General features: G+C 37.0%; 1 protein-coding gene across 4 annotated transcripts in view; it reads left to right on the top strand.

The window, feature by feature from the left end:
- pde4cb (phosphodiesterase 4C, cAMP-specific b) overlaps positions 1-13,200 on the top strand; it is a 32,101-nt gene extending 18,901 nt beyond the window's left edge. For 2 of the 4 annotated variants that reach the window (XM_056734132.1, XM_056734135.1), the window contains exons 2-15: positions 7,378-7,560; positions 7,841-7,877; positions 8,147-8,217; positions 8,314-8,363; positions 8,559-8,671; positions 8,896-8,989; positions 9,282-9,451; positions 9,615-9,713; positions 9,879-10,043; positions 10,141-10,240; positions 10,347-10,501; positions 10,590-10,712; positions 11,900-12,082; positions 12,158-13,200. In XM_056734132.1, coding sequence (XP_056590110.1) covers positions 7,378-7,560; positions 7,841-7,877; positions 8,147-8,217; positions 8,314-8,363; positions 8,559-8,671; positions 8,896-8,989; positions 9,282-9,451; positions 9,615-9,713; positions 9,879-10,043; positions 10,141-10,240; positions 10,347-10,501; positions 10,590-10,712; positions 11,900-12,082; positions 12,158-12,574 — 1,960 coding nt within the window. In that variant the 3' untranslated portion in view covers positions 12,575-13,200. Of the gene's footprint in view, positions 1-36; positions 546-2,711; positions 5,773-7,377; positions 7,561-7,840; positions 7,878-8,146; positions 8,218-8,313; positions 8,364-8,558; positions 8,672-8,895; positions 8,990-9,281; positions 9,452-9,614; positions 9,714-9,878; positions 10,044-10,140; positions 10,241-10,346; positions 10,502-10,589; positions 10,713-11,899; positions 12,083-12,157 lie in introns of those variants that run through there. The other 2 variants (XM_056734133.1, XM_056734134.1) reach the window with 2 other exon arrangements.
- Positions 13,201-14,647: the final 1,447 nt, after the last annotated feature.

Genomic DNA, 14,647 nt, shown 5'->3' with positions numbered 1-14,647 from the left:
TGACCTCACTGTTCAGCTGCCAGTCCCTCAAATGCACATAAACACATATGCACACAGACACACACACCAGCTCACACACATGTAGCAGTGAAGTCCTGTATATCAGCTCAGCTGTCAGAACTGGTGGAGGAACGAGAGAGAGAGTGAGAGAGACTTGTTTGTTTACTTTGAAAGAGTCTCGCTCTCACACATGTACTTTACAGCAGCTTTCCACAACATCTTTACGAGATCACTTCAGAAAAGTTGAAAGCTGAAGGATGACCACTGTACGAATGCGAGACCGTCAACTTCAAGCCATCTGGAGAACTTCAATCATGTTAGCATGGCTCCATGTGTTCAATGCTCTTCTGTGACCGTAAGACAGCGTTTGGAGGCATGTGTCTCAGAGAGGGCTGATTTCGGGAGCACATGGAAAATATGAGTTTGCCAAGTGGCTGTGTCTTTCTTCCGTCGACCGACCGCACTTTTAAAGTTCGGAATGGGAACCTTTGCGGCTCGGCGTGTGCAGTCAACTGTCCCATTGACATTGTGCAGAAACGCAGGCGGTAATTGAATTGTGTTTTCTTATCCTTCTGTTCTGTTGTGTCTTTTATCAGTGAAACTGGTCAACTTTTTGTACAGTTTAATGTGCAGAGACAGCTAAGTAGAATGTTCTTTGATTTTCCAATAAGTGTAAGACTGTGGCTGTGGAGCTGTCAAAACACGAACAAGCTTTGTTTGTTTGAGTGGTCTGACATGTCAACTTCTTGCTCCACCAATGATGTGAGTTTAGGGTGCGGTTACCTCTTAAAATAACAAATGGATGGGTAAGTGTGCTAGGAAAACCTGTCTGAAAAGTATTTTTGAAATTCTCTTTGGTGCTGTTACTGGAAAAGAAGTTACACACTGTATGGATGGTGTGATTCACAGAAATTTTGATGCTATCTGCCAACTTTTTGGATTGAAAATAACCCAAAATTTATAAGTACAATTTCTCGGATAAAGTTAGTTTGACGTAACTTGACTTCAAGACATGGATAGATACGTATACTTTATGCAGTTTTATGTTCCAAACAGAGATGGCGATATAGAGACAAAGTTACAATGCTTTGGTTTTGTTAGATGTTAAAGAAAAATTTCACCTTCAAAATGAAAATTCATCGTTTACTCACCCTGTCATTTAATCTGGTGTGATTTTCTGCCTTCTGCAAAAATTAAAGAAGATATTTTGAAAAATGTTGGTAACCCAAAACTGTTGGTCCACATTGACTTGTACTGCGTGAACATAAAACCAATGCAAGTCAAACTGGACCAAACTTTTTCTGTTATCAACATTTTTGAAATATCTTCCGAATTTTCAATTTTAAGGTGAACTGCTCCTTTACGTTATGGTAGGTTTACAATAGCTTGAAATGGTTGTGGTGTGTTGCTGGGTCTCTGTATATGTTGAAACTGTTATCCATACAGGTTCAACCTAAAATTTTCAGTACCCTTGAAGACCAAGTTGTATGCTCCATATAGCAATGATTACGTACAGTTTGTTGGGAATATACATAAAGTATTCTTTACTTTAATGAAAAGTTTAATCCAACAATAATTTCAAAGCCATCACTTACTCAACAATGTTCCATGGTATTATCATACAGATAATCATACAGACTGTAAACACCTTATATTATATACTGTAAATCTAAAAATCATTAAGTGTCAATGATATTACAGTATCATGATTGGGTGGCGTCACTATACCGTGGTACTTTTTGGCACTTTCAAATGTCTTTGCTGTTGAAGGACAATTGATGTCCCTGTTAAGGTCTGTGCTGAGGAACCCGAGAAGTCTAGACATGAACTCACAAAATATCACTGATTGCTGACATCAATGTTATGCTTTAGTCTTATCTCAAACACATCAGCCATCTCTGTCCTCTATATCAGAGCAAACTCGCATCACATTCAGCGTGATGCAGAGCAACACAGATGTCTGTGATCAGCCTGTTAGTTAATTGGAAGGAGTTGTGTTTAGTGTGTGCGAAAGGAAGGATTCTGAATCAACAATACAGCGCCACGGTGACAACACAATATTTTAGCTTCCTTGGTTTTTTTCCTATTCATTTTTCCACTATAATTTTCTTCATAAAAGAATGGGCTAGTTGCACAAGAGGGTGCCGGTGAGCTTTTGCGACGCCAGAGTCGACAAACGAATTTCCGGTCGTATAACACTATCTAGTTGTGTTGGCTTAACGAAGTGCACAGCAATGTAAAGAGGATCTTTCATTTCCCTGATATATTACTTTCTTTTTTTAAATCTAAAAACACCCATATTTGATGTCCCAAAATCCTCCTTTTCCCATACAGTGTTATACGACCGAAATTATGCCGACTCTGGCGTCCCAAAAGCTCTACAGCGCCATCTTGTGCAACTAGCGAATTCTAAGCCATTAACCTCCCAGAACATCTCAAAAACTGACTACAAAATTACAAACCCTTTATTAGATGAACAACTTATACAAAAATAATAAAAAGGGACATTTTAAACATTTGTTACAAAACCTTAAGTTAAATATATTGATTGAGAGTGTAGACAAATGGTTAAGACCATTTAAAGGGATAGTTCACACTAAGATAAACATTCTTTCATCATTTACTCACCCAAAAGTTGTTCCAAAGCTACAGAAATGTCTTTGTTCTGTTGAACACAAAAGAAGATATTTTGAACAATTTGGGAAACTAATCAGTTCTGGGGCACCATTAATTACAATGCTTTTCTTTCTGCAAGGAACTCAATAGTGCCCCTTTTTGATTACAAACATTCTTCCAAATATCTTTCTGTGTGTCCGGAACAACAAGAACATTTATACAGGTTTGGAAAAACTTCTGGGTGAGTATTTGACGACAGAATGTTTATTTTTGGGTGAACTGTTCCTTTAAGTCTGATAGCTGCAGTTCAATCTTCTACTGTAACAGTGGACTGTGGGTAATGTTGTTATTCACCTGGAATTGGACAATTCAGTCTGACTCAATAAATTAAATACAAAAATCATGTACAATTCATTGAGATTATGGGGTCTACATAAGCAAATGCCTTTTAACATATGATCTATCTTGAAAAGTTGGTATTTAGAGTAAATTAATCTGCGGCCTGTGGAGGATATTTTTTACCAAGATACTAAAAAACAGTTCGAACAAATCAGAACCAATATTATTTACTCACTGTCATGTACTTCTAAGAACTATATTTATAACACATGATCAGTTATAGTTTTAAGTATATCTAGATCAAATTATTCTAAGTATACTTGACTTGAAATTGTGTTTACTCCTCTTATTAAGTAGCCTTTAAAATATTTTTTTTCACTATTTTGAATAGTTTACTTTCATAAATTAGAATAAAAATGTGCTACAGATACAACTACTAAACTACCGGTAAATAAGTTTACTTGTAGTTACAGCACAAACAAAAAACATAGCCGTAAACTATGTACTGGGTACCCAAAATTGACTTGTGTGCAGTACACTTAATAGTGGGCTAATTTAGTCCTAAATAGCTTAAATAGTACACTTAAAAGTATACTACTAGCATTTTGATATTCATATGTACCGTACTTACTTTTTTAAGTACACTCAATAATTGAGTTTTTTTAAGTATACTTAATAAAATTAACTTGAAGTATACAAATTTTTGTGAGGGTATACAGAACAGACATAGGACTTACAGTAAAACATACACTTCAGACATTTGATTCTTTGTGACACTCGGGTACTAAAAAATAAAGGAACCAAAGAAAGGAGAAAAAAGTCATATAGGTAAGCACAAATGACTTTGTGGATGCGCTGAGGCAAACCGGGCTACTGCTTTTTTCCCTAAACCTCAGTAATACGGTCCTCCCGAGTTCATTATTGTCTAATTTAAGCAGGAAGTGGCAGCCGCCAAGCTTGAAGGACTCATTATTGAAATGTTTTGATGTAAGGCACATCTGCACCTTTAATCAGAGACCATCTCTCTAAAGCTGCTCTCTTCTTTAGTCTTCCCTCCCATCATGCATTGAGTCTTTATGACTGGCCACTGTGCACTTTAATTGCTTCTGCTTGGAAACTGATGTGTCCTGTCCTGTCACGATCGAAGCAATGTTCCAAATAAAGACAGATTGTTAATCGGCTCCAGCAGAGGCTCTAAAGTCTGAGCATGGACTACAGTTGCTGATCTGATAGACTAGGGCCCAAGTGCATTGTGGGAGAAGAACTGTCCCCTATTACGGACCTCTCATCGCGCCCTTCACACCAAGAAATATCGATCCCACCATGCATGTTCTCCTCCTGGGATTGTTCGTGTTTTTTCTGAGTTCACCAAATCATGTTAGCCAATTCTGAGCACAATGATCTCAAACCTTGACTGTGAACCCGCATTACAAGAGAGCAAAACAAGCCCAGAAATCAGATTCAGAAGCATTGGAATAGGTCATACTGTAGCACATCTGTCATTACAATAATGACGTTGTTTCATTTCAACATGTCTTGTTTTCAAGAAGTCAATAGGGTTATTTTAGTCAGGGTCTGCAAAATTTTAAGAGTAGATTTTTTTTTAATTGGCCACAGGATATTGCATTTTAACGTAAACAGAGGAAAATGCACTGAACGACATTTCACTGTCATAATTCATTGGTCCAAAACAAGTTTTGCAATAAAAAAACATGTTATTCTAACTAACTTTCACTTCTCAATTTAAATTCACCACTTGATTTGGAATTAAGAGAAAATGCTTGATTCAGTTTAGACTGCACACAACCCTCCATCTAGTTAACTACTTTTCTCAACCAGATTGACATTCAGGACCGATGACGACAATTGAACGTGTGTTGAAACGCAAACATCTCCAGTTCAATAGATTTACTTGATAGACAATGATGACCTGATAACTTAGACTCCTCAGGCATATTGCTTCATTTAACTTACACATACAGTATTTGTACATGCAGTTTGTTTTATGACTTGAGTAAATAATGTGTGTAAAAACATTTACCCTCACTAAGCTCATCTATTGCTTCACTCAAATCATACATGGCATGACAAAATATTACAATCTGATTTCATCTCTGTAGCATAGTACCCACACAGAATCTTTTGTATGAGTTTTTAAAATGCAAAGGCATTTACAGAGTTTATAAAAACGTGTTATCAAACAAATGCAATTTTTAAGTGGGCTTATTGGGTAGATTATAAATATATTGAAAATTGTGAAATTTTTTGGGGTCAATCTCACACAGGATCTAAAAAAAAATGTCACCCAAAATATTTACAGAAAATTTAAGAAATTATACAATTTATAAAATTATTTTCCAAAACGCTATTTTGCATTGTAATCATAGTTAAACTATTTGTACGTCAAAGTATATTTTATATACATTTATATTTAAAAATTTACATATTGTTTTCCTAAAACAGCGTGTCTGCTCTTGTAATACTTGAACATGCTTTGGTAATTTATAAATCTCTCACATCGCTTCAAGTGCATGTTGGGACTTGTGCATTGGCAAAGAGCACAAGCCCCAGTATGTGTGTGTGTGGAATATAGAGAGAGGAATAGAGATAGTTATGTATGTTGGTCTCTTGATTGAACTAAATTCAAGGTTTTTACATGAAACGCATTTAAAAACAACATTACATCATTATGATTAAGACATTTTTAAAAAAGTAAGGTTGGCCGTGGATGTGTCTTAAAGGATTTTTATTGAAGGTCTGGAGAATGGCAGGCTTCCCACGAGCAAGACAGATATTTGACCAAAGGCACGTATGGTGGTGAGTTCACTGTTGCCACATCATACATGTTTAGACAATCTGCTCTTCAGAAGTTATGATCTGTACTTTGCTCTTCAACACTACATGCTTTAACTAAACGCTTATGTGCTACACAGAACTACGGGTAATGAGGGAAAAAAAGGTTTTGAACAATATTGAACTTTTTTACTTTAGGGTTACTTCCTTATCCATGCTTTTGTCCTTATTTGGTGGAAAGTTTGCTTTCATTGTATGGGACTATCAAAATTCTCTTAAATATTTTTTTGTGTGTGCTATAGATGAGATAATCGTTCAGGTTTGTAATCTCCTGAGTAAATTATTGTTGAGTGCACTCTCTTTAAGATGCAAGGTGTTGTCAAATGTTCTTTAGTTTTAATCAGTTTCTGTAAGGTTGTCTATGTGAGTGTCAACATATATATGTAGCCAGTCATTTACGCCAAATGTCTGCCTGGTCATGTCTTGCGTCTTGTTTTTTCCTGTGGTACATTCTTCTGGTCCCCTGTCTCTGAAGAGCCAAGGCCAAGCTACAGGACCCTACACTGGGAAAAATACAACCTGTTTGTTTTAGACTTTTTTAATGATAACATCTGTGCAGGAAATGTGCAGTTCTGTAAAAGCCGGTTCACACCAAGAACAAAACAAAAAACCTCTTCGCCCCAATGCATGAAATAACCCATCTGACAATGCAGATTCATCCGCTTTGATGTCAACATGACATTAAAATCCACCCTGTTTATTTCTTTAGCACATTCCTGGAATTCCATGGTATTCCCAAAAAAATAAAGGTTTGTCTTTCTAGATTTTGAAAGGATTTTGTCATTTTACCTTGACTGACAATAAAAACTTTATTTTTTCAATGTAAACATTTCCTTAGACTGAAAAAAAGAATTTTAAAGGAAAAATTCTTAAAGATAAATATTAATGTATATTATAATAAATATTTTTATGTTTTCGAAAATGGTGCACAAATCACCGTCATCATTTTATACTGTTGTGAAAGGTCTTCTGAGTGATTTTAAATATTATTTAAAGATATTCATGCTTCTGCTACATTATTTCTATAGTTTTCAGTACAGCTGTAAGGTGATTTTTGACATATGCAGGTCGAAATAATCCATTCTCAATGATATTCTGGTCTATTTTATCCTGGTCCCTCTCTCTGTGGTAGTCTAAGGGTTTATTCCCCCACTTAATGTAAATGTGTTGGAGAGAAGCAACATTTTACCTGAGAGACTAAAAATAGCCCCTTAGCCGATGGCAATGAACCTTCATCACAGATATAAATAAACCAGAACCAGTGCTGGCAACTTTCACTTCACAGCAAAACAGAGTCATTGAATTCAGTACAGTCATTCCAGAAGAGGCCTTTTAACTTCTCTAACATACAGAATTTACTGCATGTAATTCGTTCACTAAATTAATAAAACATGTTAATCACAGTTTTCACTTAATTAACTTTAGTTTTCCTTACAACAAAATGATGGGTGTTTATTTTTATTACATTTACATTTTACATGCAGGAATTTAGCAATGCTTTCATCCGTTTAATTGGTCAAAATGTTTTGTCAGAGACCTCAGATCCCCTAACCTGTCATTCTGTTGCAGTTTTGATGTGGAAAATGGGTTGTCGATCGGGCGAAGTCCCCTGGACCCAACCATCAGTCCGAGCTCCGGTCTGGTCCTCCAGACAAACAGCCAGCGCCGCGAGTCTTTCCTCTATCGATCCGACTCAGATTTTGACCTCTCGCCCAAGACGGTGTCAAGAAACTCATCGACGGCCAGTGAGCTGTGAGCTGTGATTACATACTAAAGGAAAAAAATAAAGTGTAGTAATTCTGTGATTGCATTAGCTTGACTCATTTGCATTTAATTTGAGCTGACTGATTTATGCCTTACTTATTTATCTACTTCTTGGCAAGTTGCTCTTGAGAGTCTTTATGAAAACAGATGTGTCATATGTAAATGGAGTAATTTGCATGAGGAATGGAAACATGATCTCAGTGGGGTACCAGATTCTAATAAATTGTAATAATAATGTGATTATAATTGTTTGATTTTTCTCTCGCAGTCATGGGGAGGACATGATTGTAACGCCATTTGCTCAGGTTAGTTGGCTGCTAATTTGGTGTATGAAGAACAAAAATAAGTTTTAAACATCTTAACAGTGTTCAGGCCAAAAATCTAAGTGCAAACTATTACAATTACATTATGAGGTTACTAAGAAATATTAGGACTACAAATATTTAGACCCACTATGGTGGAAGAGTTAGTTACTGAATAAAGGTGGCATTGTTTTTTCTGATTCTATAATTCTTGTAAGATTTCTGAAAAATAATGAAAATAAATATTTTAAGCATGTGTATGTGTACTGCAGGTTCTTGCCAGTCTACGTACAGTGAGAGGGAATGTTGCCGTTTTGACTCATGGGCAGGATAGATGCAACAAGTAAGTCCTTGGCCAAACATTAGCAAACAGCCACTGAATAAATGGAAATATTTTAATGTGTCTTAATCTTTATGGATGTCATTTTCTTTACGCTAGGAGACAACCTAGCATTAACCCTCAATCTGCCTCCAAGACAAACCTATCAGGTGAGAACTAATGCTAACCGTTATTATAGATATCTATCGCTCGAATAAACAAAAATAATTGGGTAAAAATAAAAATCCCTTTTGTATTGGTCCAGTGGAAATATTGACAATCACAATTCTGAATTACTGGCCTAACTACTAGAGAACATCATTGTTGTTGAGTGCTATTGTTCTGAGATAGTTGTGTGGTGGCAGATGAGGCGTATCAGAAACTTGCAGTGGAGACTCTGGAGGAATTGGACTGGTGTCTGGACCAGCTGGAGACCCTGCAAACACGCCACTCAGTCAGCGAAATGGCCTCCAATAAGGTGAGGGGAACGGGGGTTAATTTTTGCGAGGATTATAAAACCCCATATACAGTCTAAACGAGAAGACTACTTTCTTTACAGGCTTTTTATGGTTACCATAACCGAGTAACTCTATGAAGTATATTGTGGCATAGTACTCGATTTGCTATAATAAGTCTGTCTCGTAATGGAAACAATAAGATGCTTCTGACTGTTATTTCATGTTTGTGCTTTATCGTTTGCAGTTTAAAAGAATGCTCAACAGAGAGCTTACGCAGCTGTCCGAGACCAGCCGCTCAGGAAACCAGGTGTCGGAGTTCATTTCAAACACGTTTTTGCGTGAGTGAATTCATCATTTGTACTGAAGATTTTGCAGAAATGTAAGGTCTGCAACACCATATAAAAATAATACATGGGCATTTCTTTTTTAATTGCACGGTCATCGCTGGACAAAAACACGCATAAAGCACTATCAGAATAATAAGTAATAATATGTGTCAAGACCAGCTTTACCATTCTAGAAACACTGATGCGTTCAAAATAAATTCAAATAAAATTACAATTACAATTCTCTTTAGTCTGAAAAGGGCAGCTCAAATTCATATCGCTCTACTGTATGCATGTGTTGCAGAGAAACAGCAGGATGTGGAGGTTGTGTCAGCAGCATGTAAAGAGGAGAAGAAACGCCGGCCTATGTCCCAAATAAGTGGAGTGAGGAAACTGTGCCCCAGTCCGTGTCTCCCCCCAACAAGCATCCCACGATTTGGTGTCACGACCCAGCACGAGAACCTCCTGGCCAAGGTTCCCCTACACCATTATAAACACAGTGATAAAAAATAAATCACATCTGACTACTGCATGGTTTTAAAACAGCTTATTTGTTCAACCAAATTCATACTTGGGGCCATATAATTTTATAAGTAGGAGTGGTGCTCACATTTTTCTACCATATTTGTAATTCTAGGAGGTTGAAGACATAGATCGATGGGGTATAGATATTTTTAAGATAGCAGAGTACTCTGGGAATCGGCCGCTGACAGTCGTGATGTACAACATTTTCCAGGTAATATTTTTAGATTCAAATTACACTGCTTAACTATTGGAATACTAAATTAGCCACAAATAACAAATTAACCAAAAATATGCCTAATTTCAATGCTTAAACAATGCTGCAATATATAAAGTTTCACTAGACGATGTTTAAACGCTCTGTTACTCTCAATCTCAGGAGCGAGATTTGCTCAAATGCTTCAAAATCCCACCAGAAACCTTCTTAACCTTTCTCATGACTTTGGAAGACCACTATCGTGCGGATGTAGCCTACCATAACAGTATCCACGCAGCGGATGTTGTGCAATCCACACATGTTCTTCTCTCCACACCTGCCCTAGAGGTCTGCATGGTTGCTTCTGACACATACATAGTGAGCACGAAATGAATCTTTAGACAAACTGTTGTTAAAAGCAGGTATATCTTTGTTTGTTTTTCAGGATGTGTTCACAGATCTTGAGATCATGGCTGCTCTGTTTGCTAGTGCAATTCATGACGTAGACCATCCTGGAATGTCCAACCAGTTCCTCATCAACACAAGTATGGGCTTCTAGGACCTTTGTCTTCTCCCAATTACAAACTCATGAAAGGCAAACATATTTCAACACCCGTCAGGACCACAGTTTGTTGTTTGCTTTCTCTTTAGACTCTGAACTGGCTCTGATGTATAATGATGCCTCTGTGTTGGAGAATCATCACCTGGCTGTAGGCTTCAAGCTTCTACAGCAGGAAAACTGTGACATCTTCTGTAACCTTAGCAAGAAACAACGCCGGTCCCTGCGGCAGATGACTATAGATATGGTGAGTCGCAACCTAAGACTTTTCAATGTTATTGAAACAAAATTATGCATCTGACATGCATCTTATATACTTTCCATCATTACCTCAGGTATTAGCCACTGACATGTCCAAACACATGAATTACCTAGCTGACCTCAAGACAATGGTAGAAACGAAAAAGGTGACCAGTTTAGGAGTCTTGCTGCTGGACAACTACTCAGACAGAATACAGGTACTGCACATCTCTGTTTATTCCAAAACAAAGTAGGTAATGCTATTATAATGGCATGTGCAAAACCAAATATTTTGGAAAAAAAGAAGGGTGTGTTGTTGACCTGATTGTACAGTATGATGTATATACAGTAGTGGCCAAAAGTGATTTCCATCTGTGGCAAACTATTGACTTATTAAAAGGTTTATTAAAATGTTTTATTCATGTTGTGTAGTTGTAAACTGAAGCTCAGCTTTGGTAAAAACTTAAGGAGGATTGGCAAAAAATTGCACACAACAGCTAAAAATGTTACTACATGGGAGGATCAACAAAATATTAATAACTGACCAGCTGTATAATATTGTATAATATGTATCTTAAAAGTTAGTCTTTTCTCAATTTTGTACAATGCCATAACCGAGGGGGCATGAAAGGTAAATATTTTACAAATATGTCCTACAAACATCTATATTTGCCACTGCTGTGTGTATAAACACATTTTAGAATATCTTTGTTGCTCCGAGATTATGTCATTTTATTAGAATCCACAGCGATTTGTAAATTCCCATCAATGAAGAAACTATTATGTTTTTGGCTGCATAATGTTGTTAGCCTGTTCTCTTATTGTTTGTGCAAGCAGCTTATTATGACCTATACTGACATTTACAAGATAAGCGCCCTCTAGCTGTCACCTTGTGTTGCATGTGACATCATAAAATTACATTTGACCACTTCTACCAATCAAAATCTGTGTCCGTTTTTACATTATGTGTGAACTTTATAGATAGTCCCTTACTCACCATTTTTACAATATTAAATTAGAAAAAAAAAATTACATTGACGTATTAGTCAGAAGCTTTGAATAAACACACAATGGTGTGTTCCCTGGGATTTTATTTATTATTGCGCAGCTAACACGAGGCTCTACCAACTGAGCTAAGGAAACTAGCACGAATAGCATGCACATTAAACCCAGCAAAAAACTGCAGTGAACATTTGTATGACCTATCCTGCTGCCGGTAGAGAGAACATTTTAAAAAGCTCCTATGGGTCGCATTTAAGGAAAGAAAAAAACAACATATATGGTTGTATGGGTTGGAGGACTTTACGTAAAGTTATGTAAAAACATTGTCAACTTTAAAAATGTATTACTTAAATTTTGGTTAGCAGTGTTCAGATATAAAAAAAATGTAATCCTTTGTCTGAAGGTCCTCCAGAACATGGTGCACTGCGCTGACCTCAGCAACCCCACCAAACCCCTGGAGCTCTACCGACAGTGGACAGATCGAATCATGGTGGAGCTTTTCAGCCAGGGTGACTGCGAACGTGACAAGGGCATTGAAATCAGCCCTATGTGTGACAAACACACAGCCTCTGTAGAAAAAACTCAGGTATGCTGTGATTACGTAGTTAGTATGCGTCCTTAAAGATTGCTGTATTTAATTGCAGTCTCTGTAAATCCAAAGGTGGGATTCATCGACTACATTGTCCACCCCCTGTGGGAGACATGGGCCGATCTGGTCCATCCCGATGCTCAGGACATTCTAGATACATTAGAAGACAATCGTGAATGGTACCAGAGCATGATTCCACGCAGCCCTTCGCCCACCCCCGACGAGCAGGACTTGCGGGCCATAGTGGGAGTTGGGGGATCAGGAGAAAAGTTCCAGTTTGACCTCACTCTTGAGGAAGAGGATGGAGAGTTGGAGGGTGATGAGGAGAACATGAACACAGAACGAGGACAGAGATTAAGGACTATGAACGCCAAGCCTTCAGCAATGCCCCAGAGCCTCACAGTTGGAGTCACTCCCATTTTAGACGGTGGCGAAAGAGAACTGGACCAAGAAATGACCAGTGTGTCTGTCCTGCAGTTGGAAACTTAACATGGAAGATCAGCTTTAGTTGTGTTGCTCAGTCACACTCATGAAGTTTTGAGGTTTCGTGGTGAACCGTCCACTACCAGTTTTCTCATATTAACTCTGACTTGTCCTTTAGAAATAACTGGACATATGGTTTACACAACCGAATAAGCCCATGTTTTAAAAAACACGCATTTTGGAAAGGATTGAGGAGAAACGTTTAGATGAATGTTTATGTGGTCCCATTTGAGACTCATGTGGAGAAACATGGTGTCTTCCCTTGTACATGCCAACTGCAGAGGAAAGCTGATGAACTCATGATGTGAACTTTTTATCACTACACTCTAGGGTATTTATTATCTTCAAGCTTTTTCATTTTGGATAACTTCATGCTTTTGCTTTTTTTACGCTTTTGCCACTGAGAAATAACGGAGATGGAAACTGAGAAATAACTGTTTCCAATATGGAACTGGGACGGCCGTTACACAACTATTTAATGCATAAGTGATAAGATTGTGACGCTAACAACCTCAGGATAAGAATGATTTTATGTAGCAAAACTCCAAAGGGCAGTCACTAAACTGTCTGTTTATAATCTTCTTTGAAACAAAATTAAAACACAAAAATGTTTCAAAAACTGTCAAAATTAAGACCGCCGTATGGAGAATCCCTTTACATTTCTTTGTATTGAAATACCTCTTGAAACGTTAGCACTATGTAGACATGTACTGTGTACTGATTATTTAAATATAAACAGGGTTGATTTAGCTTTAATGCTGAATTATGAATGAACTCAAATGATAACTGATCTTCATGGAGGCTTTTGTTTGCAACTCTAAACTCCCCCACACTTGCACTTACGAGTCAGTATTTGATGCTGACTCTCAATGACATACAATGTCTGACATTGTAAATTGGAGATGAAAAGCTGAAGTGAATCTGATGCTTTATTACAATCCATCAAGAGGTGGATATTTACATGAACCCAGTACTGCACAGACAACCACTACTCTGAGTTAAACAATAGGCTTCGACTAATGGTTGTGTTAGATTCTGCTCTTATGTTGCCAACATTCTCTGATATTTCTTCAAAATATTAAAAAAATTATGATTAATAGATTTGGATATATGGAGTCAGAGGCAGCAGAGACCTGCAATGAAAAGACAAAGAAGTCTAAAAGGTGAAGTGTGTATACTTTTTAATGTTTCTCATATCCTGGCTTGTGTGGAGAGAGTATAAATAAGTAGGGATGTAACAATATTATCGATATTGTGATAACGCAATACCAAAAATTGTCTCAATATTATCGTGGTCACATGACAGTATGAAACGATTGGTCTTCCGGTCCTAACATAGAGAATGTTAGAAAAAAATATATGTTACCTTAGGCAAGGTCCATCTGGTGCAGTTATTTTATTTTATTAGAGTGGTTTTTAGGTCATTTGACCCATCTCATATTATAAGTCATTTCTCTAAGCATGTATGATGAGGATATAAAAGAGAATACTTATGGCACGTTTCCAAGTCATCATTTGTCATGTTAAATATACATGTTAAATATACAGTGAGATTTTGGTTACATTTCTATAAATAAGCCTCCAAAGCACAGAGATTCTGTAATGTTAAAGGAGTGCTGTGCTTGTTTGGATATCTGCCATATTCGATCACAGGCACTCAGCTCTGGTTTTTCATCACCAGAGCCTTAAATGCCACGTGACAGTGATGACAGGCTGGTGACATCACAAGAATATCTTGTTATTAGGAAAAAAATAACTACAATATGAAGAGATATTTACAATTTATATGTTACTTAGAAACATGTTTTGACAGAATACATTAACTTTTAAATAGAAATAAACAGATAAATATTTGAGACTGGGTTTGAAGCATGTCTACCTCTCTATTTGACAAATGGCAGACAGGGAAAGTTCTTGGGAATAAGTTACACACTTCACCTTTATTTATTTTATTTTAAGAATATTAATAAGTCTATCAATACATTCTCTTACAATAAGCAGAAGTCATCCGCACTGAGAAGTCAGAGTTTTTTTATTTCTTCAGCTTTGATACTTAATGCTTAAAGTGCCACATAACTC

The sequence above is a fragment of the Triplophysa dalaica genome, chromosome 21 (genome assembly GCF_015846415.1).
Source record: "Triplophysa dalaica isolate WHDGS20190420 chromosome 21, ASM1584641v1, whole genome shotgun sequence".
Classification (NCBI taxonomy): Eukaryota; Metazoa; Chordata; class Actinopteri; order Cypriniformes; family Nemacheilidae; genus Triplophysa; species Triplophysa dalaica.
This window is presented reverse-complemented; position numbering and strand designations above follow the sequence as displayed.